Raw genomic sequence first — 24,390 nt, forward strand, 5'->3', positions numbered from 1 at the left:
TTATTTTGACAAACAAAAATAAATAAATATTGTTGTAAAGTACAGCAAGGGTGCCTCACTCGACTAACTTGTTAATCAAAACCTGAGATCGTGGCTCTGACTAGCCGCAAAAGGCATTATTCGATGCTGCATCGGCCAAAGGTCAAAGCCTTTCAGCCGTAGCCGAACTCATTTGGTCTTACCACGGTCTATGATCTTACCACAATGGCGCTGCCATTTTAAATATGACGTCATCACTGAGCTCTCGTGCTGAGAGTGGAATGGAGGCCGCTATGGGATTTGATAACAAACAAAAACTGCATAAATAAACAATACGATGATCATAATCGATATATGATCTATACTTTTGTATTACGTACATTAGGATACATCATTATCCGAAACATGTTATTATCCGAACCAGATGTTTGTTATAGGTGGCGATATATCGATTAGCGAAGGTTTAGCTGCACAAACGGACGATGAGAGAAGCGGAAATTGTTTTTGTTAACTTGTTGTGGACATTATTATGGAATATGTACTTTGGACTAACTGGTAATCATTGAAACTATTGAGGTGAGTTATGATCTGATTTGCATGATTTGATAAGTTTTTGCCTTAAGAGTTCTCATGTTCTTAATACAGAATTAATAACACACAATGTCGCACAGGAGAGCTATTTTCAAAGAATATGAAATAGGGAAGTAAAATAATTTCATACAAATTCAGCAGACTCACGAGAGAGTAGAGACGTGCGCTTACACACAATACAAAGCTTTATGCGAAATCCAAAACGGATTACTTCAATCAAAGATGCTATGTCAGATTTTTGGCCCCAAACATTAAAAAAAATATTTTTTTGAGTGAATGGTATTTCAAAGAGTATCACCCGCTCTAACGAAAAAAGTTTAACTTTTACTTTTAATGGTCAGGAACCATGAAACAAAATTAAAACGTTTCTTATAAAACACATAAGAATTGGTCACGTGATATTATTATTGTCGGGATCCCGACAAAAATTAATTTTGAGCACTTTATTTCACTGCTACTAATAATTGGCGGACTTTTTCGAGCAATGGCTCAAATGAAAGCTTGTAACTTTCTCGACCCCCATCAAAATACCTGAATTTTAAATCAAAATGTTTGGGTCAAATCGGCCAAAAATCTGACATAGCATCTTTAAAGTGTGTTTTCCACATAATGTATTCTTCTAACTTTGTTTATGATTTTTAATTTAATTGTATCAAGATTTAGTTTTGTTTAACTCCAGTTTACATGTTGAAGTAGTACTTAAAGATACTCAATGTTTACAATGTGATAATGTTTGACAGGGGGTTTTCAATGTCAAAATGAAAATTTTGTAAAAAATGAGAATGATTCCAACTCATCAGAGAAAAACCTATAAAATAAATGCTGCATAAACACTCACACTCACATTAATTTTAAAACCCCATAAGAATCACACTGTCATTAAATTCAAAACTCAAATTCAAAATTGCTTTATTTTATAAAAATATATCACCAAATAAAAAGTCACAGACTAATGGAATTTGGTTTTACAAAATTTTATGTCAAAAAATATTATGTAGGCCTACCTGTATAATAATACAATATTATTAAAAATATCACTTTGGTTAAACAGACAAACAATAATTGGGAAAGCAGCATTTAAAAACAAGAAAAATCCCCCAAACTGGTGGACGCAAAATTAAAAAGTAAAAACAAAGGCGAATTCCAAACAATACAACAATTCGAAAAAGAAAACAACTTGGATGAAACAACATTTAATGATATCTTAAAAACGATTTTGATAAAATTCTTAGTAATCATTGACATCATCTTTTTTGATTTATCTAAGAAAAGTTAAGAGAAGTTCCTTTGCAAACAACGACACGGGCGAGAAGAGGGCGACCCTACAATGACGTCACTACTGCGTGCTCTCCACCTCGTTCCCATCCTACTCCTTGCGTTCGAGCTCCCTTGTGTTCAGTCCAAGGCTGTTTTTGATTGTAAGAAAAGTTTCTGGTATAAATATGTGTTATTTAAAAAATACACTAAAAAGCCGCGCAGATGAAAACGAGTTTTTGTTATCATCTAAATCCCCCTTTTCTTAGAAATGTTAACCAGCATGGACTGTTTATAAGGTGGTTAACCTCATAATGGCGTTTCAATGTGTATAGTAGGACTCCCACGACATCCTGTGCGTTTGTATAAAAATGTCTTTTGAATGCTTTAAAGGCAGTGGACACTAATGGTAATTACTCAAAATAATTTTTAGCATAAAACCTTACTTGGTAACGAGTGTTTCTCGGTCGATTTCGGTAAATGAGCAGCCAATGTAACCACCAAGCTGTTCTATTTCGCGCGAAATCGAATGCTACTGAAAAGGGTCATTCGATTTCATTTTATGATTAGTCAAATGTTGCGTCATTCAATGTAACAAAATAGTCATTCAATTTAACAATTCATCAAAGCAGCAACGAAATTCGCAGACGCTTCTTGAGGCGTGTTTGTCAAGAAAAAGAATGACGCTATGCTAAATTGAACAGAGTGCTAAAGGAATTTGACTCGACTCAAAACGAAATTGAACGGCCGAATTTTAAATTTGAAACGCAGTAACAACTGGAGAGGCAAAACAGCTTTAATTCGAACGCATGAAAATTAAATTGGCTGCTCACTAGCCGATTTCGACCGAGAAAACCTATAATATTAAACATTGTGAAAAACGGATCCCTCTGAAGTGACGTAGTTTTCGAGAAAGAAGTAATTTCCAGGAGTTTAATTTCGAGACCACAGAATAAGATTTCGTGTGACAAGGGTGTTTTTTCTTTCATAGTTTATCTCGCAACTTCGACGACCAATTGAGCCAAAATTTTCACAGGTTTGTTATGTTGAGATACACAAAGTGAGAAGACCGGTCTTTGACAATGTTAATATAGTGTCCAGTGTCTTTACAATATATTAGGGCCTATTCAAATATTCTCATCTTTGTAAAAATGTAATAGTGTGCTAATGTACTAAAGAGCGAAACTGACACAACTCGAACAAGAGCGTGAAATTCAAGAGGGCATAATATGATTTTGCTATTCCAGTTGCCAAGGCTTACGGTGATGTGTGTGGATTTCCGCTGAGCTCCGACATTAATGATGAGAGCATCACGGCGTCGTCCAGCATGGCTGGGTACGAGCCAGAACAGGTCCGCTTCCAGAAGTTGAACTATGTGGGCTGGAGACCAGCAGTGAGCAACCGATTGCAGTGGCTACAGGTGAATATTCATTAGAGGTCGTTGAATATGCATAATACGAACTGCCCATTGGATGTTCAACTGCGAAATATCATTGAATATTCATGCTAGTCAAACTAACGTTAATAAAACGTGGCTGGTTGTCGGGTAACTCCAAAGACCAGCATTGAAAAACCGATGGCAGTGGTTACAGGTGAATATTCATGGTAGCAGAGGTCGTTGAATATGCATAAATAGGAACTTCCCATTGGATGTTCAACTGTGAAAGATCGTTGAATATTCATGACTATAGTCAAACTGATCACCTATAGAATGTTGGGTGGAGTTTCTACTGGTTGCCGGGTAAACTCTAAAAAAGTATGGTAAAGGGTAGACATAATAATGATGATTAGACGAGAAATTAGGTGTCCTCATGCTTTGACCCTATCAGAATATTTCTCTTATCCTTTGAGATAGAAGCGTCAAGCCACTCATACATGATTGTTGCATTGATACCACAAGTCCTTTTGGTTGGTAAGCAGTTTACAACAGCTAACTATATTTCCTTGAAAAAAAAACCACCAATACAGTCAATCTTTACTGTTCATTTTAAAGGAAAACGTTGCCTTGGATCGGTCGAGTTGGTCTTTGAAAAGCGTCCTGTAAAAGTTTTGACTCCCATAAATGGCCGACCGTGTTAGTTCGCGACGTAAAATAAAAACCGTGGAGTTTTGAATGATACTTGTGTGGATCATTATATTCTACCTGTAAAACATCTTTCTACCCATATGCATTACATAACAAACGGTTTCAAACGCTTTCCATAGACCAACTCGTCCGATCCAAGGCAACGTGTTCCGTTAACGGTAACACAGCCGCCAGTAAATTGGTTACATGTATTTCTACAGCCAATAAAATAAAGGTTTTTCTTTTTTTTTCCCCTATCGTAATTTGAGGTTGAACTTCCACGGACGATTTATGTGACCGGGATACTAACACAGGGTAACACCCAAATCGACAACTACGTCACGCAGTATAAGATAGAGTACAGCCTGGATTTGAAGCATTGGGCGTGCTTAATGGATATGCACGGCTACCCAAAGGTAGGTTTATATAACGAAGCTGTTGATTGGTTGATATTGAGCTTTACACAGCAACCAATGTGTCTCTGATTCGTTGACTCTTACAAGACTCTTACTTCTTCTTTTTACATCGAAGCTTTCGATTGGATGAACAAATTTTTAAGTCTAAGCACGAGTCTGATTGGTTGATTGCTACACGACAAGAATACACAAATTCTCCCGCCAATTTTCCGAAAAAAAGAAAGGAAAAAAAAAAAACATTTTGGAAAAAAGTTGTTTCTGTGTGTAAAACTTCATTTGGTGCTTAAATCAAGTTTGGCCTTTAAAATTAATAGAATTGCCCTTTCTTTCTTTCCAACGGCGCTCATAAACTATCATTTTGCGTTTTAACAAAGTAACACGATGTGACCATTCTTGATTGGTTGGCTCAAACTGACTAGCGTGTGTAAGACATGACTTTTACAAAGTCCCTAAATGGTCCTTTTCATCACACAATGTGACACTGTCTCTGATTGGTTGAAAGTATCGACCCACTCTCATTAAGGTGAATCAAATCGAATCAAACCTCAAAACAAACTCAAGGATAACTCCTGGCAATATTCTAGAGAAACCAACAGTTTCAAAATAGTTTTTCTCTCGAATCAAGTTCAATGGGATCTTTTTCTTTCTTCGAGTCCATCCTCTACTATTCAAATATTTGGCAAGGATTGGGCGCATCTCACAGCCTTCTCGTTTGCTGCCATCAGGTCTTAAACACCCATTTCTTCATGTTTGTTGGGGTATTTGTTTGCTTGTTTGTTGTGGTGTTTATTGGGGTGTTTGTTTGTTTGTTTGTTGTTTGTTTGTTTGTTTGTTTCTTTGTTTGTTTCTGTGTTTGTATCTTTGTTTGTTTATGGAAATAATGTGACTAAATCTGATTTCCTTCATCAGATTTTTACTGGGAATTCGGACCATACTTCAACTCACTTGAACAAGTTTCGCCCGGCGGTCCTTGCTCGGTACATTCGTTTTGTTCCGGTAGAATGGGTCAATAAAATTGGCTTGAAGATGGAGATATTTGGTGGAGGTGAGTAAGACTCTCTCTCTTTTTGTCAATAAATAAGAAAATACCCCTTTGCATATGACTAAGAAGTCCAAAAAACAGATGCAGACGAGGTGTGTATTTATATTATTATTATTTTTTTCTAACAAGGAGAATTTGGTTTAATTCTTCCAAATCTATATTTTCTTTGCAGGTTGTGCCGAATGCTGGGAAAAGTAAACACAGAAGAAGAAAAAACACGTGCGGTTCTAGATTCACAGTTCGCATCATTCAAATAAATCAAATAAATTCAATTTGTAAGTAGCATAAATTCCCGAGTGTTGACTTAATGTACCTAACGTTAATTTTGGTTCATGGGAAGAATACGTTGTGTATTGTAGAAAGTAAAATATCATGTACATTACCGTGAAGATACACAAAATACAAAGATATTTGGGGACTTTTGGGAGTGAAGTTTTGAAGAAATAAAACAATATTTTAATTGGGTTAAAAGGCGGCACGGGGAAACAAGTAATCACTGATAAATATTGATCTAGTGGATTTCAAGGGTGGGTTGGAGTGGGTTATTCGGGTTGAGAACAGAGAGGGTGTTTGAAAAAAAGTATTTAAACAATAACAATGGTTATTAATTTATAAAGTAACACCAAACTTAAAAACTTTGTAAAATTATCGAAATTTTATTTCAAAATCTGTACACGTAACAATCCTTGGTAGAGTATTAAATTAATGGAGTTGGATTAACAGATTAATGGAGTTGGATTAACAGATTAATGGATTAAAAAGGTATATGAAAGGGATTTTGTGGTTGGGTTGGAGTGGACATGAGATTACAGGATTTAAAAACAGAGGGGGTACTAAAATTATAATAATAATAAATTTTTAAAATAATAAATATTATTAATTTAGAATGTAATTTTAAAATGTAGAAATTGACGTATGTTTAAAATTTTATTTAAATTTCTATATGAAGAAATAACAATCCTAGGTAGGTATGGGATTAAAGGATTCGATGAATGGATTGCCGGATTAAGTGGATTTTGAGGGTGGTTTGGATTGTGGCAAGGGATATCTTGGGGATGTCTTAATCAGTATGCAAACAAACTGCATATGATAATAATTCAAATATATTTCAGACATAATAATTTAAGAAAGTAATGCTACAACTTGAAAGTATTTTCAAATTCAGAGATAAGTAGTTTTCAAATCCATTTTTAAAGGTGGGATCATACTTTGGTAATGACCCCAAAAAGAAATTGTGTAATTTGTTTTCCAAAAACCTAAATGGTACTAAGCATCATGTGAAATTACTTTGACTTAAGAGCTCTTGTTGAGTAGAAATAAATAAAATTCTAAAATAATGTCCGAAGATTGCTTTTAGGTGACTTCTGGAAATTATTGTGGTGTCCTTTTGAATGTTGTCCTCTTCAAGGTAGTGGTCACTAGTGGTAATTACTCAAAATAATTATTAGCATAAAAACTCACTTGGTAACGAGTAATGTGGAGAGGTTGATAGTATAAAACATTGTGAGAAACGGCTCCCTCTATAGTGACGTACTTTTCCAGAAAGAAGTAATTTTCCACGAATTTTATTTCGAGACCTCAGATTTAGAATTGAGGTCACGAAATCATGCATCTGAAAGCACACAACTTCGTGTGACCAGAGTATTTTTTCTTTCATCATTATCTCGCAACTTCAACGACCAATTGAGCTAAAATTATCACAGGTTTTTTATTTTATGCATATGTTGAGATACACCAAGTAAGAAGACTGGTCTTTGACAATTACCAATAGTGTCCAGTGTCTTTCAAGGTGCGGTTGGTACCCACAGTCAACTCACTCAATGTGGATGGATTGTATGTTCTTGATGAAAATATCGTGACAGTTTTTTTGTAGATTTGTTAACAGGTACACACTGTATGTAGCTGAAACTGTCACACCTGACGTTTATTGTATATTTCTTGATGATTTTGACCTAATCATCCACATTATGCTGACAGAAACCAAACTATGATTCTACCTTTAAAGACACTGGACACTATTGGTAATTACTCAAAATAATTATCAGCATAAAACCTTACTTGGTAACAATAATGGGGAGAGGTTGATAGTATAACACATTGTGAGAAACGGCTCCCTCTGAAGTGACGTAGTTTTCGAGAAAGAAGTAATTTTCCACGAATTTGATTTTGAGACGTCAAGTTAGAATTTCAGGACCAATTGAGTTCGATTTTCACAGGTTTGTTATTTTATGCATATGTTGAGATACACCAAGTATTGTCAAAGACTAGTCTTTGACAATTACCAATAGTGTCCACTGTATTTATAAGCAACATATTTAATTTGCAACAAACCAAACATTATTCACATTTGGAACCGTAAACTGTCCAATCACAGCTCACTATTCATATTTATTTGTTGGTTTATTTATTTATTGTCTCAATCATTTATTTATTCATCTCACTCATATTTCACTTAAGTGAAGAGTTTTCTTGAAGTACACTAATTAAACTGATATTCCCCTAACCCTGTGTGTCTCGTCACTTTATTTATGTGGCGCTGAACCTCAAACCTCGGAGCACTTACAGACGCTCCATGTATTTATCACCACAAATACAAACATACGGTAGTGGGTCAGGTCTCCCCCTTGGTCAAAAGGATGAAGCCCTCTGAACCTCCTTGGTGGTACATTTCAGAGGGTTTACAGACTCTCTACATCACCAAGAATAAAGAACTAAGGTAATAATAACTAGCTCTTATATAGCACATTTTACACTAATGCAATTTACATTGATTCCCTGGTCCTTGTGCCAATAACATTCCTGTAGTCTTTCTCAGCACCCTGGGGTGTATACAGCCCAAACTGCATGCGCTCACGGCTCAAAAGGCTTTTTCAAACACAATATCAACCTTTACCCTCGCAGGTACCCATTCGTGGTCCCTACATAGTCTAGAGGATAAAGCCCCCTGACCCTCCTGGGCGATACATTCTGGAGGATTTATAGACTCTCTACATCACCACAATTAAGGGACTAGGGTAGTGGGTCTCGGTTCCTCCTTGGTCTAGAGGATAAAGTCCCCTGAACCTCCTGGGTGTTACTGTTACATTTCAGAGATTCTTTACACCAACGCAAATAAAAGACTAGGGTAGTGGGTCTGGGTCTCTCCTTGGTCTAGAGGATGAAGCCCCCTGAACCTTCTGGGTGTAATAACTCAGAAGTTTATACCACCACAAAGTACTTAAAGGCAGTGGACACTATTGGTAATTACTCAAAATAATTATTAGTATAAAACCTTTCTTGGTGACGAGTAATGGGGAGAGGTTGATGGTATTAAACATTCTGAGAAACGGTTCCCTCTGAAGTGACACAGTTTCGAGAAAAAAAGTAATTTTCCACGAATTTGATTTTGAGACCTCACATTTAGAATTTGAGGCCTCGAAATGTACCATCTAAACGCACACAACTTTGTGTGACAAGGGCGTTCTTTCTTTCATTATTATCTCACAACTTCGATGACCAATTGAGCTCGAATTTTAACAGGTTTGTTATTTTTATGCATATGTTGAGACTGGTCTTTGACAATTACCAATAGTGTCCACTGTCTTTAAGATGTTTTTCTAAATTAGGACCTACCTTCTTAATTCTTTTCTTCAGTAGCTTTACAGACTAAAGGAGTTTTTGTGTTAAAACAAAATCCTAAATCAGCCCAAACCTTGTGAGATCGTAAGAGTGTACACAGCTTCTCCTTCAAGCTAGAAGTAAAATGCTGGGAACTTTGCTGCGTCTGGGTTAAGAAGATCGGCAAGAAAGTAGATGGTGCCAGCCATGCCTACCAAAAGTAATCAAAGAACACTTGTTATTGTTACTTTAGCATCAATTAATATCTTTGGGGGTTGGGTGCGAAACTAAACATTACCACAAACAGTAACAAAAACATCTTTAAAGGGAGGGTACACTTTAGTTAATTACTCCAAAAGTAATGACCATAAAAAAAAATACTTAGTAAAAGAGCACTGGAAAGCTGTTGGTACTATAAAAACAATTTAGAAACAAAATTCATGAAGCCTTCTCAGGCATCTGAAATCATACAATTCTATCCAATAAGGTTGATGACCAACTGATACAAATTTTTGCAGATTCGTTTTTTTTATGCATATGTTGGGATACACCAAGAGAGAGGACACTGGTCTTTGACAGCACCAAAACTATACCCTGACTTTTAACTTAATTTTGCTTTTAAACTGTTTCAGCAGAACAATTCTGTGTCGTTAAAAAAGAAACTAATGAAAATTGAAAGTTGATACATACCTTCAAAGAGTGAGTAAGGATGGTCTGGGGCTCGACAACCATGTTTGCCATAATCAAGACACCACTCTGCAAACTGTCAACAACAACAAATATTTGTCAACAAATAGACTTTAAAGCCATTGGACCCTTTCGGTAAACAGTGTTGTCCAAGGCCCACACTTTGTGTACCACAACTTCTATATCAAATAACAAACCTGTGAAAATTTGGGCTCAATCGGTCATCGGAGTCGGGAGAAAACAACGGAAAAACCCACCCTTGTTTCCGCGCGTTTCGCCGTGTCATGACATGTGTTTAAAATAAATCCGAAACTCTCATTAACGAGAATTTATATTGTTTTGCTGTTTTCTCAAAAAGTAAAGCATTTCATGGAATAATATTTCAAGAGAATAATATTTCATGGGTTCGAATCCCAACAAAGGGAAAAATGCCTGTGGATTTCTTTCTGATGACTTTATAGAAAGTTTTTCTGTTTACATTGCTTAATTCACACTGGTGTAAGGTTAACAACCAAATAATAATTTAATATAGTTTCATATTATCACACTTTTCTTTGTGCCGATAACTCCTCTAGTCAGGCTACGCCTGATAGCTTTAGAACTCAAAGATATTTCTCAGTGGATGACATTGAATGGTCAGACAGTAGGAGGGTTGACTGTGTACTGTGTCAATGCATTCACCACATGATATCATTTTGCAGGCTGGCACAGTGCATATATCTTTCAAAACTACAGTGGATGATATTGAATGGTCAGACAGTAGGAGGGTTGACTGTATACTGTGTGGATGCATTCACCGCATGATATCATATTGCTGGCTAGCACAGTGGAAGTGTCGTGGCCGAGTGGTTAAGAGCACCGAATACAAACTCTGGTGTTTCTGATCAGCAGAGTGTGGGTTTGAATCCCCAGCCGTGACACTGTGTCCTTGAGCAAGACACTTAACCATTGCTTCGTCCTTCGGATGGGACGTAAAGCCGTTGGCCCCATGTGTTGTGTAATGCATGTAAAAGAACCCAGCGCACTTATCGAAAAGAGAAGGGGTCCGCCCCGGTGGTCCTGGCTGTGGCTGCTGTAAGTATGCGCCGTAGCACCTTGTAAACCCTTACAAGGTGCTAAATAATTGGGTCTCAGAATTAATCACTTCAATAACCTATCTTTCTGAAAGTTTGTATATACTCAGCGCCTTGAGTACCTTGTTTGGTAGATACCTGCGCTATATAAGACTTCGATATTATTATACTGTTATTACATCACTAAAAAGCCAGTGGATGATATTGAACGGTCAGACAGTTTGGGTGCTCCTCTTTCTATATGTGACACTCATAAACATTGGGTTGGGACCCTATTACGAGGATCGGTAATCTCAGTGACGAAGCACATGTCTTTAGGGAATTGAATTATGGTAGCGCCGAGAAAACTGACATTGAGGGCGCTCAATTTAATTTGAATGTTAAAAGAATTAGTTAAAAAAATAGACTTAGAAGTTTATTAAACGGAAAATTTAAGAGGGTATATTTTGTACCTTTCACATTTATCCTACCTTTTGAGCTTGATACATATACTTGTTGTCTTTAGTGTTCTGGTACAAAGCAACGAAGGCGTAAGCGTTCCCTGCAGTCCCATGACAGAGGCCGTACCCTTTGCGAAGTAAACCTCTCTCCCATATCACATCTCCGCATCTTTTGGCTGCTTCAAGGTATTTCTCATCCCCAAATACCTGTTGGCGAAGGACAAAGCTGTCAAGGACTGAATTGGGGGGGGGGGATCCACAAGACTACAGGGGTTTTAGTTAAACATCTTTATTGTACCAATATTTAGATCGGGCCTTAGATTGTCATCTTCACCGCACATACTCTATGTTCCCAAAACTCATCTGGCAAGCTACGGATACCGTGCCTTTTCCAGCTGCACACCGCGTCTCTGGAATTCCTTGCCAGACAAGTTGAGGCAGAGCTCCAAACTGCTTGGAGTTAATGCAAGGGACGCAACGGACAGTGCCAAGTGGAGGAGAGCCAAAGGGAGAAAGCAGACCAACCCAGAACAGACTGCACAACGGCCTTAGAACCGCCATGGCGTTTATTCAACATGAGTTGAACAAGCACTAAGAGATCCATCTTATTTGTTATGCTACTTTGATACTCAACATAACTGAAACAAATAACAGATTGATTGTCAACATTTTCCACAAAGATACTACACAATGACGTATTACTGTTATTAGTCAAATGAAAATCACAAGACCACCGGGCTTTAAAAGAAAAAAATGTTTGTATGCAAGTCGCCAGACACACAAGGCCTGAAGGCCATTTCAAGGTGTGGGCTACAATAATTCTTTTTCAGAGACCATTGCCACCTACTCATAGGGCTAAAACAGGGTTACCCCTTTTACAGTCTATACGGATGTAGGCGAGGGTATCATCAGTCCGAAGCCTGGCCGGTAGAGCAGAAAGCACTACCTCCCCAATTTTATGTAGCAAGTGTCACGACCGGGATTCGAACCCACACTCGGCTGATCAAACACCAGAGCTTGAATCCGGTACTCTTAACCGCTCGGCCATGACACGCCATGGGCTTATTTGATCATGATTTAACTTGCTTAACGCTAAAAGTCCTTTCTTTGGGCCTGCAGTGTTATTTTTCGAGCCTTGTGTATAGTGAGGCAGATAGGGGAAATATTTTGGGGAATTGTGGTTTTTATGATAAACCCATGGAATTTTGCACACAGCCAGAGTAAGGCATGAGAGAGATATTTGGTTATAGGGCAATCGCAGATTTGTCCTTTGAAAATATATAAGTAGAATAACAAGCAATGGCAGCTGTTTTTAAATTTTTTAAAAATTGCTTTATATTTGAAATTGTTCAAAGGACAAATCTGCGATGACCAAGTAGCCTAACATCTTTTTCAGTGACTGATCGATTCTGAAGACACCAAAATTGTTGGAAAATGAAAGAAGTCAAAAATCTGGAGAAAAGCACAAGGCACTAAAAACATCTTTGAGTTCATTTTTTTAGTATAAATTTGTTCGGATGAACTGGTACCCACCTTATGTGCCTGAAGAAGCATGTGAATGACCCCTGGGGCACCATGGCACCAGTGTAGCAGACGATCAGAGTTATTCCCGAGGGACGATGGGTAATTGCCTGTTGGGAAGGCGAGCTCCAGGACGTAGTCGACGCTTGGTTTGACGTGAGAGTGGAGGTACTCCTGAGCGACTGGCAACGTCACCTGCAGATCGAATCGTGATAGAGTGGTTTGAGTCAACTCTCATAAAAAAGCTGTTAAGCATATATTACTTATTTCCGCTTATAAATCAGGTGCTAAGCAGAAATATGCAGGGAAACAGTAATAAAATTATATGCGTCCTATTCGTCATTGACCTCTTGAATTATGTATTATTCCTTAACCTCTGACCTGCATAAGTAAACAAAGAATTCCGCTCAGTCCATGAGCGGCACCGATGTACTTCTTGTCATGCCAGGCGTACATCAGTGGGGACTTGGATCGTTCTCGTTTGGAGAAGGCCTCACCGGACTTGATGATGCAGCGGTAAACGTCTTCCATTATCCTCACATCGATGGATGCGTCTGGAAGATGAGACTGCGCAAAGAGGAGCGCGTAGAGGTAACCACCTCGGCCATAGAGAAGCTCATCAGGGAGTCCGGGATCCAGACACGCCTCGTGGAGTTGGTGCAGTCTGCGGGAAATAATTAAGAGAAACAGCAGAAATGAAATTTGATCCTTGAGATAAAAAAGTAAATTTTTGTTTAGTCCAGCACTGTTGCGCAACCAAATGTTTTGACTGAACCAATTTGTGCACACAGAATGCTGATGCTGATAGGTTGATGGTATAAACATTATGAGAAACGGCTCCCTCTGAAGTGAAGAAGTTTTCGAGAAAGAAGTAATTTTCCACGAATTTGATTATGAGACCTCAGATTTAGAATTTGAGGTCTCGAAATCAAGCATCTGAAAGCACACCACTTTGTGTGACAAGGGTGTTTTTTCTTTCATCATTATCTCGCAACTTTGACGACCGATTGAGCTCAAATTTTCACAGGTTTGTTATTTTATGCATATGTTGAGATACAGCAAGTGAGAAGACTGGTCTTTGACAATTACCAGTAGTGTCCACTGTCTTTAGTAGGGAAAACAAATTGAAAATTATCCTTAAATAAGAATGACTATAATGCCTGGATGTAAAGTAATTTTGGTTTAAATCTGCCATTCAAATCAAACTGAGGCTAGGAGGGAAAATAGTCAGGTACCTGTTTGGATTAAGAAAGTTCCCATTTAGTGATTGCTCGTGGTATACAGGGAATATGACAAGATGGTGGCAGTAGGAAAAACATGTATCGTCAGGTAGCAACATATTTTTCTATAACTCTATGGTTCTTGAGTATCATTTCCTTGGAAATAGTAATCCTTGTTGAGGTACAGCATTTACAGGCCTGGAATTTCATCTTGGAGAGTGCAAAGTCATTTTAATTTTGCAATGGGTACTTCCATGAGAAAATTATAAGGCTGAAACTTTTGAAGGGGCACCAAGGCCAAGACCAAAGCAACGGAGGCCATGGCCTTTAAGTAAATCAAGTAAATCCAGGCATGGGGCCGATTTCACGAAGCAATAAAATTCATCGCAAGACAAATTTTCAGTTTCACCATAGTGATTTGTATTGTGACATCACGTTTTACTAAGCAACTACGATTGATTTGCAGTTACGATCAGTCTTAGATCTTTGTGAAATCGGCCCCTGGAGTTAAGCTAGATGACCCTAAGGTAAAACACTATTTAAAAGTTAGTGTGAAACAGACATGGCATGGGTAGAATATTCATGAGTTGCTTACTTGTCAAGACAGGCTTTGCTCTCCGCTTCACGGCCCAGTTTATTGAGGAGGATGGATCCCAGGGCGAGAGGGCCTGCATCCCCACAGAGGAACGTGAACCGTCTCCCTTTAAGTCGTTGCAAAGACCGCTCAAGATACTGATACGATGTCCTCAGGTCGTCTCCTTGAGGGAAGACATTGTGGAGGTGAAGATGAAGGAGGCTTATTCCTGCAAAAAAAAATATATATATAAATAACGTGTTGTTAGAATTTCATATCTTTTAAATGTTTGTCTTTGTATCCTTTAGAGTGCATTCAAGTGTGGAAGCATTCAGGACTTGTCAACATTCTAAACCTAAACCAATCTGGGCCCAATTTCATAGAGCTGCTAAGCACAAAAATTTGCCTAGCATGAAATTTCTTCCTTGATACCAACAAAACTTCCATTTGTTGCATATTTCTTGTATTGGTATTCAGCTGTTGTTTGCTTATCCTGAAAATCACGTGGAAATTTGGTTGGTAATCCTGTTTTTATCAAGCAAGAAATTTCATGCTAAGCAAGTTTTTGTGCTTAGCAGCTCTATGAAATTGGGCCCTGTTCACTAAATGAGGTAACAGCAGCCCTACCCCAATATCTGAGCTCATTTCATGGCTCTGCTTAGCGACGAATCACCAATATTCGTTTCTGGGGCCAAGCATAGAATTTCTGTACTAGCTGTGTAAAGAGTAGAATGCCTAGACACAAGGAGTACATGCGCACAATTCTTTGTTTGAGGTAAGCAGATGGCCCAATTTCATAAAGCCTGTAAGTACAAAAACTTGCTAAGCACAGACCAGTAGACCTATTGCTAAGCAGAAACAATATACCAGCCCAAACTACAGTTTGCACTGTTGTGGCTGGTGCTCCACTAAATGTTTGCTCAGCAAAGAAATTTGTCAGGCAATAGGCCCCCCTATATTCTGCTTTTAAAACCGCTTCATGAAATTGGGCCCTCTGATTTGGTTGGTTAACCACAAAGGCCATTGCACGCATGTAGGTAGGGCTGGGGTTACAGGCACAACAGCTTTCTTTTTACCAGTGTTTCCAGTGTACACAGAGTCATCGTGATCATCTTCTTGTTTCAGTCCCTCAGCTAGACGAGGCAAAAGGGCAGAGATTCCAGATTTTAATTTACCAGGAAACTCCTCCAAAACCTGTTGTAAAAAATAATCAGGTCAGTTTACTTGGACAAGAAGGATTTTATATAGCACCTAGACAATCTGAATGCCATTGTTTCACTTGTTATGATCACAATCTCAAGTAATCAACGCTCGGCTGATAACGCTCAGCTGATCTTTTTCACTAAGGAGACTTAAAAAGTGTCAAACTTCTCATCCTTTCAAAGCCGAATGCCACTTTTTCAGTCTATTTACAATTACAGCCTGAGCAAAACAGTATTTCATATGGTGGTGTTACAACCTGGCTGCTACAAAGGTACTAAACTACAAAAAATAAACTCAAGAATTGAAGACAAAAAAACATCAAATAACATACTCAGGTGAGAGGGGTCTCGAGGCAAGGGTTTGAACCCTGAACATTTCTTTGAATTGTCAACTGTTCAGCACAGGGGCCACCAACTGAAACTGTACAAAGTAAGTAAGTTCAAGCAAGTAAGTTATGATTGAACTTGAATTGAACTTTGAAGGAAAATTGACACTCTCACACAGTAAAAAACTAACATAGGGGGATAGCAGAACACACAATTGAAAATAAAAGGAAACGAAACGGCAGAGAAAAGATTAATTCGAACCTGTGTCCATCTTCCAGAAATGTCGTCACTAAAAGCATCATAGTTGTTCTGAAACTCTCTGGACTCCATTACTGTCTCGTGGTGTTTACGTTTACTCATTCTTTAACGCAAGAAGTAGAGTGACAGCTTATAAATGCTCTACAAGATGAAAAATGGGTTGGTTGACATTCCACTTCACAACTATGTTCAGCCCAATACCAGGGATACAAGGGGAAACAACCAGAAATTCACTCAAGTCAGCCATAAAGCTCGGGCCTTCAACGATTCATTCTTCGTATCAACTGTTAAACTACTTTTAAGTACACTGGACACTATTGCTAATTGTCAAAGACCAGTCTTCTCACTTGCTGTATCTCAACATATGCATAAAATAACAAACCTGTGAAATATTGAGCTCAATTGGTCATCAAAGTTGCGAGATAATAATGACAGAAAAAACACCCTTGTCACACGAAGTTGTTGTGTGCTTTCAGATGCTTGATTTCTAGACCTCGAATTCTAAATCTGAGGTCTCAAAATCAAATTCGTGGAAAATTACTTCTTTCTCAAAAACTACATTACCTCAGAGGGAGCCGTTTCTCACATTGTTTTATACCATCAAGAGTTCCCCATTACTCGTTACCAAGTAAGGTTTTATGCTAATAATTATTTTGAGTTATTACCAATAATATTACATCCTCTGCTTACCAGTTTTCACGCTATTATGCCTTTTTCTTTGAATTGGGAAATATAATAATGATGCCATATATCAACCGATGCCCTAATTATCTTCATTTGTTAATACGAAGTATGCAAACATGTATTAAAACTTGATGGACATTGAAATGTTCACACCACACACCGATCTTGGATGACTTCAACTGGCCCCATTTGTTTTGAGTTTTTCCTGTTTTCACGGCAAACGAGAAAGTATAGTTTCCCGGTGAACCCATATATGGAAGAAACATCCGCATTGACTACAAGTGTTCTTTGAGACTCTGTGTATGACTGTATAGCCAGCAGTTGCCTTCATTTTATTCAAAATATTTTTTATTAAATTTTTAAAATTACCATGGAAACTTGCAAAAAATAAAAGAAATAAAAAAATATATAAAAAGTGTGAATAATTACTGGCTTCAAAATCTGATTTATATTGTTTTTTTTTTCTATTTTTTTTCTTAATATTTATAATAAAGCGTATAAATAAACAGTGATAATTGAATCAACAAGCTGATGTTTAAATTTTAATATAAATAATAGTATTGATACGAGGGTTACAAAATAAAAATCTCCAAAAATATTAGAAAATGAAATAAGGCACATATGGCTTCTTTAAGCCTCGGTATTTTTTTTCAAGAATGCTCAGCAAAACATTCAGTCACATGATTTTGATCATCATGAATTATGAATTGAAATAGCGTTTGATGAAACTTTTTCGGTGGGCAAATATTTTTATATGGCCTCAACATTATGACATATTTTTGTACCTTGTAGAAATGCCTAAAATACCAAACTTTTTGCATTTACAAGTGCAAATGACCAGTGGAGCCTTACGTGTTTCTAAGTTTTGGTCAAAGAAGAGGAGACTCTTTGCTTGGCAAATAAAACCACACAATTTTTATCTAGGGACTGTTTACATCGCGCACAGAGAGATAAAAGATTTGCCACGATTTTAGGGACACCTCGAAAATAGGACCTCCTACGATATTTATGTCATTAGGTTATGTGTCCACTGCCTTTTAATTAACTCTGGAACTCACTCTTCTCAGCTGCTGACTAGTGAACACTAGCTAAATTCAAGGGACATTATTATAAGCAATACCCACCAGTAGTCTATTTCCACACATGTGCGTAAGTAAGCGTTGATGTATCCGGCAGGATATTTTGCTGACTGAACCAATGGAGAGATGTTTACATGCGATCTTCCTGAAAGCAATAGTTTCTCATGGGCGCAGCCATCTTGAATTGTGATGGTTGTACTTCGTTCAACAACGAGGGCGCTGTTTCATGAGAGGCCCAAAATAATGGGATCTTTTTTGCTCACTGTGGAACGTATACACAGCAGAATTAAAGAGTAGGGGCGGGGTTACTTGCTGCAAATGGGGTTATAGTTATTTACTTATACGCAGCTAACGAAACGCTGCAAAACACTACGAGTTGTTGATTTATTTTTTAACCACAATTAGTGCATTCACTTATTCCTGACAAGTATAAAGTTTAAAGCTTCCCGTCATCCGGCTACTGGAACCAACATTTTAAAATTGTACAACAAGAAATTGCTGAATAAATGAATAACTAGATACATAATGAATCAGTTGTTTGAACAAATAATAAATAATTATAAATAAATCATGACAACATTAAATAAATGAACAATAACAACACAAAACAAAATAGATTAATATAAAATAAACAGATAATTATTAGGCCTACACACAAGTTTATAAAATAAAATCAAACTTTACAAAATAAAATTCACTAAAGTAACGACACTTCCAAACGTCCATGGACCCCCCCCCCCGAAATACATAAGAATAAGATACTGAAATAATATGGCCTAAAGTTCTTGCCTCTCTCGTTCACTCAAATCCAGGGTTTCTCATCACGAAATCGAGAGTACTTTTTTCCCCAGTAGTAGAGCAGAAAAGTCCGAACAATATGTGCCGGTGGTCCATGGTAGGATCCATGGGGAGTGGGACGGCTAAAAATCACAGCAAACATGACCAGAACAAAGGAAGGTTCATCCACCCCCCCATCAGCCACTCAACCAGAAGAAATACAGGAACAAAAGATATCATCAGTAGGGGGTACAGCATTTTGTTGTCTGTTCATAAAGATCTTCTACGTGCTGGGGCACTTTTTAATATTATTATGTGTTTGTTGTCAGCGAGATGACCCATATCAACCCCATTAGGTCATGTTGATTTATTAGTTTTTTTATATTTTTTTTATCGAAGATGTTTATCGCGCAACCAAAAATTCCATCTCTTAAAGGGTTACCGTGTGACACAAAGTTACTGTATTATTGCAGTTTGCCTCTGTCGTCATAAAATGCATAAATTAATAGACAATAGACCGCAAAATAAACAGTAACTGAATTAACCAAGGAAGCATTAGAATAAAACGTGACCTAGTGTTTAATTTCTTAGCCCGAAAAGAAAACCTTTTAGATTTTAACGAAACCTCATTTTAAAGGCTTGAAGCGATCGATAGAAATACAAAATAATGGTAAGCTGCCTTTTCCTGTAATAATTGAGTGAAAACCGGGGGAGGAATGGGGGTATTTAAAGTACCCCCCCCCCCCCAAAGTTTTGCTACCGTGGTGCACTTCCGCCACCATGTGAGCGTCGCTATATAAGGATACATTTCAGAGAAACACCCAGGACACTGTTGGTAGTTATTCGTAATAATTGTTAGCATAAAAACTTACTTGGCAATGGCGAGCTTTTGGCATATTATGATATTAACGGTTTCATCCAATGTAACGCAGTTTGTGAGAATGATTCACTACTCTGCCCTGAAGCCTTTTACAGGTATATGAAAGCTCACAAGATTTGCGCAACAAGGGTGTTTTTCTTTCCTTATTCTCTTGCAACTTCAATGAAAAATTTAGCCTAAATTTTCACAGATTTGTAAAATGCATATTATGCAGTTGTTTATGCATGTTTTGAGGTACACCAAACGAGAACACTGGTCTCTGACAATTACCAAAGGTGTCCAGTGCCTTTAAGACCATGGAGGCAAGAGGCACATCTAGGTTGCCCCTCCGTATAGACGGGAAGAAAAAGAGCAACAACTCCAGCCCCAAAAACTCAGCCCTAGGGCCCCGATGAACGAAGTTACAATGACTTTTGTATTTATGACGAATACAAAATTCGGTCTGTGTAATATTAGTCTTTCGAAATAAAAATAAACAATAACAGTGAGTTAATCTTGAACAATTTTTTTTTCCAACGAACGGTTGTGCGACTTATTTACTTTGGCCACAGCTGTTAATTTTGTTTCATTTTTTTGTACTTCTATATTTTGGCGACACTCGTCCCAATCGTTATCACAATAGTGACAGCCATCGTACAGATGTTACAGATATTATGAAAATTATTGCGAATTGCGCCTCCTAAAAATCTGTCCGGAAGGGGCACTTTCCACCTGACGAGGGCGTTTCTTGCCTGACAAGACAACTAAACTAATTTATGCTAAATAGTAATAATTTAGGATGATACATGAGTATTGCAAACCGTCCTTCTAAGTCCCTTTTGAAGGTTTTGCTACTTCATAATTTAATTTTTACTTTAAACAGTTTGACGTTGGCCCCTTGTTTTTTTGACATGATTTGGGGAATTGAAATATTTACCCAGAAAGTTTTGCTAGTATTTTTATGAATCTCGAATTAACTATCTTTATAATAACAATATACATATCCGACAGTCCCAAACTTCATGCATGAAAATAATAATAATTTTAAATGTAAAAACTTATAAAATCTTGCAAAATTTTGCTTAAATTTGATATTAAATTCCCCTAGTAAATGAAATAAGTTCTGCAAAGCCATCTAAATAGAAAAATAAAAGTACTTTTTCCCCCCATCCAGGGGCCTGTAGTAAGATGAAACATTAGGCCTAATAATGTTGCATGTGGGGCGTGTGTGTGTGTATTATATAGAAGGCCGTACGCTATCCACAGCTACAAAACGCTCCACAGAAAATTACATACTGGTCACGTATCTTTCCATGTCTCTGTTCCTGTCATGAACTACACACACAACAAAACAAGGCAGCCATAGACACCGTTCGGCTTGTACGAAACAATACATCGCCTTCAAATTGGGACAAGCATAGTACATGTCATTAATTACCTTTCAGGCTCAATGTATGCAGGCATCACATGTTCTTCCCCCATTTTTTTGTTTGTGTCTTTTCCTTCGGCAACATGGCTGGCCTTTGGACCTTACCGGCAACGCACGAGAAATGACATTCATTTGTAGTTCTCTGTTATAAAAAAAAAAAAAGGGGGAAAAAGAAAAAAAATGCGGGTTTTACAAATTGCATCTGGGTTTTAAACAAAATGTGCCAGCATTACGCAAAACGTCTCAGTTGTTTTGGATGTTTGGTTTGGGGTACTTTTTTAGCCCCTCAAAAAATGACTGAGGGACATTTTTGTAAAATAAAATAAAATTACTCGTGACAAAGAAGTTTGATATTATTTTGACCAAACAACAACGAGAACAAAGACTAACAAGGTCAGTTACAAATCCTCTGAACCAAATGGTTTCCATGGCAAATTAAGGTATGGTTGGGTGGGAATCCCCAAAACAGCGTTTTCAAAAACAAAATATATTTTTACTCGCAGATGGTACAGACAATAATAACCAATACATAACACAGCAATGTTTGACAGAGTGCAGGTTATTTAAAATGAAATAAAAACATTCGGGATAATATTTTCAAACATAAATATTTTTCCGTAACAAATTCACAGCAATGTTTGAGATATATATATACCATCGTAATATCAACACAAACCTCATCACAATCAGATTCATTTGTCAGTGAATTAAACAACTAAACAAAACAGCCATTCGAGTTTTGAGGCATTTTATCTAGAACAAGATGGTTTTATTTTTTTCTAAACCAAAAGGTTTATAACATAAACACGAGTTTGGAATGTTTGTAATCAAACAAAACCCACAAATTATACACGTCACTGGTAAGGGGCTGGTTGACATAGTAGCGACTACGTTACGTTCAAGTTCTTCAGTGGTTTTGGAAGAAGAACAAAAATTGCTAAAAATGAAGGTTTTGTTAAGATTTGTGCCAGAATTATTATTGTTTTGCATGACATTTTGAGCGAGCAAAGATACAGACTGATGAGTGAACGATAAAATGGCACCCTTAGTCGAGGGGGTCAGAAGAAAGGTCAAGTTGAACTGACATGAACGGCCGCAAGTCACAAAAAGAGCCATTTTAGGGCTAACTTTTGCTCAAAAACACATCAAACAGTAGCCTGAATTTGTGTGTGAAAAAGAATAAAACAAAGGGAGATAAATAATCCGCAATTTCGTGTGCATCGGGGAGAACCCGAATCGACGAAAAATGAGCAAACTTTCTCCCTTCACCCTCTCTCCGCGCCTTCCAGCCAGCGATGTTCCATTCGGCATTCGAGCCCACTTACACAATAAACATGTTGGAAAAACCCTGAAATCTCACATTCCACAGCTTTTTCCGGAAGAAATTGTCATTTTTTTCTCCTTTTTGGGATAGTTTTCCCCACAAAAACGCCGAGCGAGAAAGAGCGAAGTGGTTAGTGCATGCATTACGCGTCTGAATACCCGCCGAGTTCCCCACACGTCCCATACGACCGATTTGACCGCATTATATTGTGTGTAACAGCACTTTTGTTATGCTTCAATGGCTCAGGACGTCCACACAATGACGCATGCGCAGTTACTTTCCCAAAGTTCTTTTCAATTTGCTGAAAGTTTTGCAAAGTTGGGAAAACTTTTTGCGCGCGTCGCTAAGGCGCTTTTTAAACACTTCTCGCGAGAGTTGGCTGGGTGGTTGACACCCATGAGGGCCCAGGATATATCTAGCGACTAATATACTATATTATAACGGTATTAAAGCCTATTTTGATGCAATGTTTGCCTCGGAAAAGGCACCGTGAAAAAATTGAAGTTTTCTGTCCGCGTTCGGCGCTTGCCGTTTTGCCGTTTTGTGACCAACACACACCGCGTAAAAACACTCATAACATCTAATAAATAGAGCATAAACCCTGTTTAGTCCCTACTAAGTGTTAAAGCTACTTAAATCACATGACGATACCAACCAAAGTGCGCTCGATGGGTCTGTCTTCAGTCGCGGCGGCGGCTTGGAGTCGGCGCGAGCGGACTGCTCAATTTTTGGGCGTGCCGAGCCTGTCTGCGTTGCATTGTTAGCGAGTGATTAATGATGTCCAACACGGTCGCATTCTCTCAATTATCTCATCTGGCTACGAAGCAGCAGCTCCTTGCCCCAAATCACCGGTGGGTCTGTAACTCGCCCAGCTACCCTCCACCAAACCTAGCGGACGCTGCTCGTGCCGTCCTGGTCTTTTTTCTCGGCCAAACTTTCCGTCATTTTCTCCGGTTTTTATTTTCTCATGACTGGAAGACTTTTTTGTGTGTATTTACACTTCAATTCGAAACATCTGCTAAAGCGAAGCTCCGAGATTAGTGCACAAAACTGCGATGGTTTGGTCTTTGTTTGTGGGTGCATTGTACCTCCAGTGCTCGGCTGTGTCGCACGGGTCGGCGGCTGTTCCTAGTTGGGTTCGCGGGTTCTGTCTACCAATCAAGCGGTGCAATTAGCTAGGCAGGCGAGCGACCAGCGATGCCAATAATAACAGTGTTCATGGTGGCAGGTGATAGCAGAATATTCTGCGGTGGTTTCTTTGAATCTGAGTGTGTCAAGTGCGCCTAACAAAGCCCAAGCGAAGGCGTGGAGCGGGTGGCCGAGCCCGCAGCCGTACCCGGGCCTCGATTGCTCTGCTCCTATACCATCCTTCCTCAACAATACCTACCAAGTGTTCGTTTGTTTGCCTCACAGCTTACATTATAGCAAGATAATTGAAAAGTGTGTTTTTATCCGGCACGTCATTCCTAACTGTGCATACATTGTGCTGGAACAATGACAAATGGGACATTAAAGACAAGGTCTGCAAGAGCAAAGACTCTCTGATATTGTGCGAGCAGACCGTATCTTGGTTTTGCCTGCATGTTGCTCCAAACTTGCACCACAGCTGCCGGTTCGACACCGAAAAAAGGGAAAAGTTAAAAAAAGAAAAAAAGAAGAGAGAGAAAAAGTGGGCTTCTAAACTCCAGGTGCATGTCAATCCCAGTTCCTGACTATTTATCTCTTCTCCTGACGCTACACTTTACCCCTGCACTCTAAGGCAGCCTTGTGCGGGTACAACATTACCAACGAATGTCAAGTCTTGAGTGCAAAAAGGGGGCGTAGACGTTCAGAAGAATTGGCAACACAGGCACCTGCCGCGTACAGTTAAAAGACCAAAAGTCATCCGAGTGATTTATCTTGGCTTTTGGCTCTTCTTTTCAACTTTCCTTGGCCAATCTCCACTGTTGCCAGTCGTCATTTTTGAAGTCGTACCACTGTCTGCAAGCGAAC

At 38.3% G+C, this 24,390-nt stretch overlaps 2 protein-coding genes across 5 annotated transcripts; one reads left to right on the forward strand and one right to left on the reverse strand.

The window, feature by feature from the left end:
- Window positions 1-425: 425 nt before the first annotated feature.
- Window positions 426-5,658, forward strand: LOC139949032 (retinoschisin-like). 2 transcript variants are annotated; one of them, XM_071947432.1, is made up of 6 exons: window positions 426-555; window positions 1,838-1,988; window positions 3,072-3,244; window positions 4,159-4,305; window positions 5,215-5,350; window positions 5,520-5,658. In XM_071947432.1, the coding sequence occupies exons 2-6, from the start codon at window positions 1,898-1,900 to the stop codon at window positions 5,543-5,545; spliced, it is 573 nt and encodes a 190-aa protein (XP_071803533.1). In that variant the 5' UTR covers window positions 426-555; window positions 1,838-1,897; the 3' UTR covers window positions 5,546-5,658. The 2 variants fall into 2 exon arrangements, with proteins under 2 accessions (XP_071803533.1, XP_071803534.1); XM_071947433.1 differs by having other exon boundaries at window positions 442-555; window positions 1,843-1,988.
- Window positions 5,659-9,020: 3,362 nt separating this feature from the next.
- On the reverse strand, window positions 9,021-18,194 carry LOC139949030 (lanC-like protein 2). Of its 3 annotated transcripts, none has more exons than XM_071947429.1 (9): window positions 18,055-18,194; window positions 16,250-16,387; window positions 15,536-15,653; window positions 14,481-14,688; window positions 13,047-13,329; window positions 12,678-12,860; window positions 11,175-11,351; window positions 9,635-9,707; window positions 9,021-9,155 (listed from the first exon to the last, which is right to left on the reverse strand). In XM_071947429.1, exons 2-9 carry the CDS (start codon window positions 16,346-16,348, stop codon window positions 9,079-9,081), a joined length of 1,218 nt encoding a protein of 405 aa, XP_071803530.1. In that variant the 5' UTR covers window positions 16,349-16,387; window positions 18,055-18,194; the 3' UTR covers window positions 9,021-9,078. The 3 variants fall into 3 exon arrangements, with proteins under 3 accessions (XP_071803530.1, XP_071803531.1, XP_071803532.1); XM_071947430.1 differs by having other exon boundaries at window positions 16,250-16,349; window positions 18,055-18,188; XM_071947431.1 differs by having other exon boundaries at window positions 16,250-16,429; window positions 18,055-18,188.
- Window positions 18,195-24,390: the final 6,196 nt, after the last annotated feature.

Source organism: Asterias amurensis, chromosome 16, assembly GCF_032118995.1.
Source record: "Asterias amurensis chromosome 16, ASM3211899v1".
Classification (NCBI taxonomy): domain Eukaryota; kingdom Metazoa; phylum Echinodermata; class Asteroidea; order Forcipulatida; family Asteriidae; genus Asterias; species Asterias amurensis.

Bases quoted from the DNA above. Each gene is read 5' to 3' on its own strand.
- LOC139949032 (XM_071947432.1), top strand. From the start codon at position 1,898: ATGACGTCACTACTGCGTGCTCTCCACCTCGTTCCCATCCTACTCCTT. The intron at 3,245-4,158 runs GTGAATATTCAT...TCGTAATTTGAG, and splicing joins ACCGATTGCAGTGGCTACAG to GTTGAACTTCCACGGACGAT. The intron at 5,351-5,519 runs GTGAGTAAGACT...TTTTCTTTGCAG, and splicing joins GATGGAGATATTTGGTGGAG to GTTGTGCCGAATGCTGGGAA.
- LOC139949030 (XM_071947429.1), bottom strand. From the start codon at position 16,348: ATGAGTAAACGTAAACACCACGAGACAGTAATGGAGTCCAGAGAGTTT. The intron at 12,861-13,046 runs GTCAGAGGTTAA...TTCGATCTGCAG, and splicing joins TTCTTTGTTTACTTATGCAG to GTGACGTTGCCAGTCGCTCA. The intron at 9,708-11,174 runs GTAGGATAAATG...TGTTGTTGACAG, and splicing joins ATATGTATCAAGCTCAAAAG to TTTGCAGAGTGGTGTCTTGA.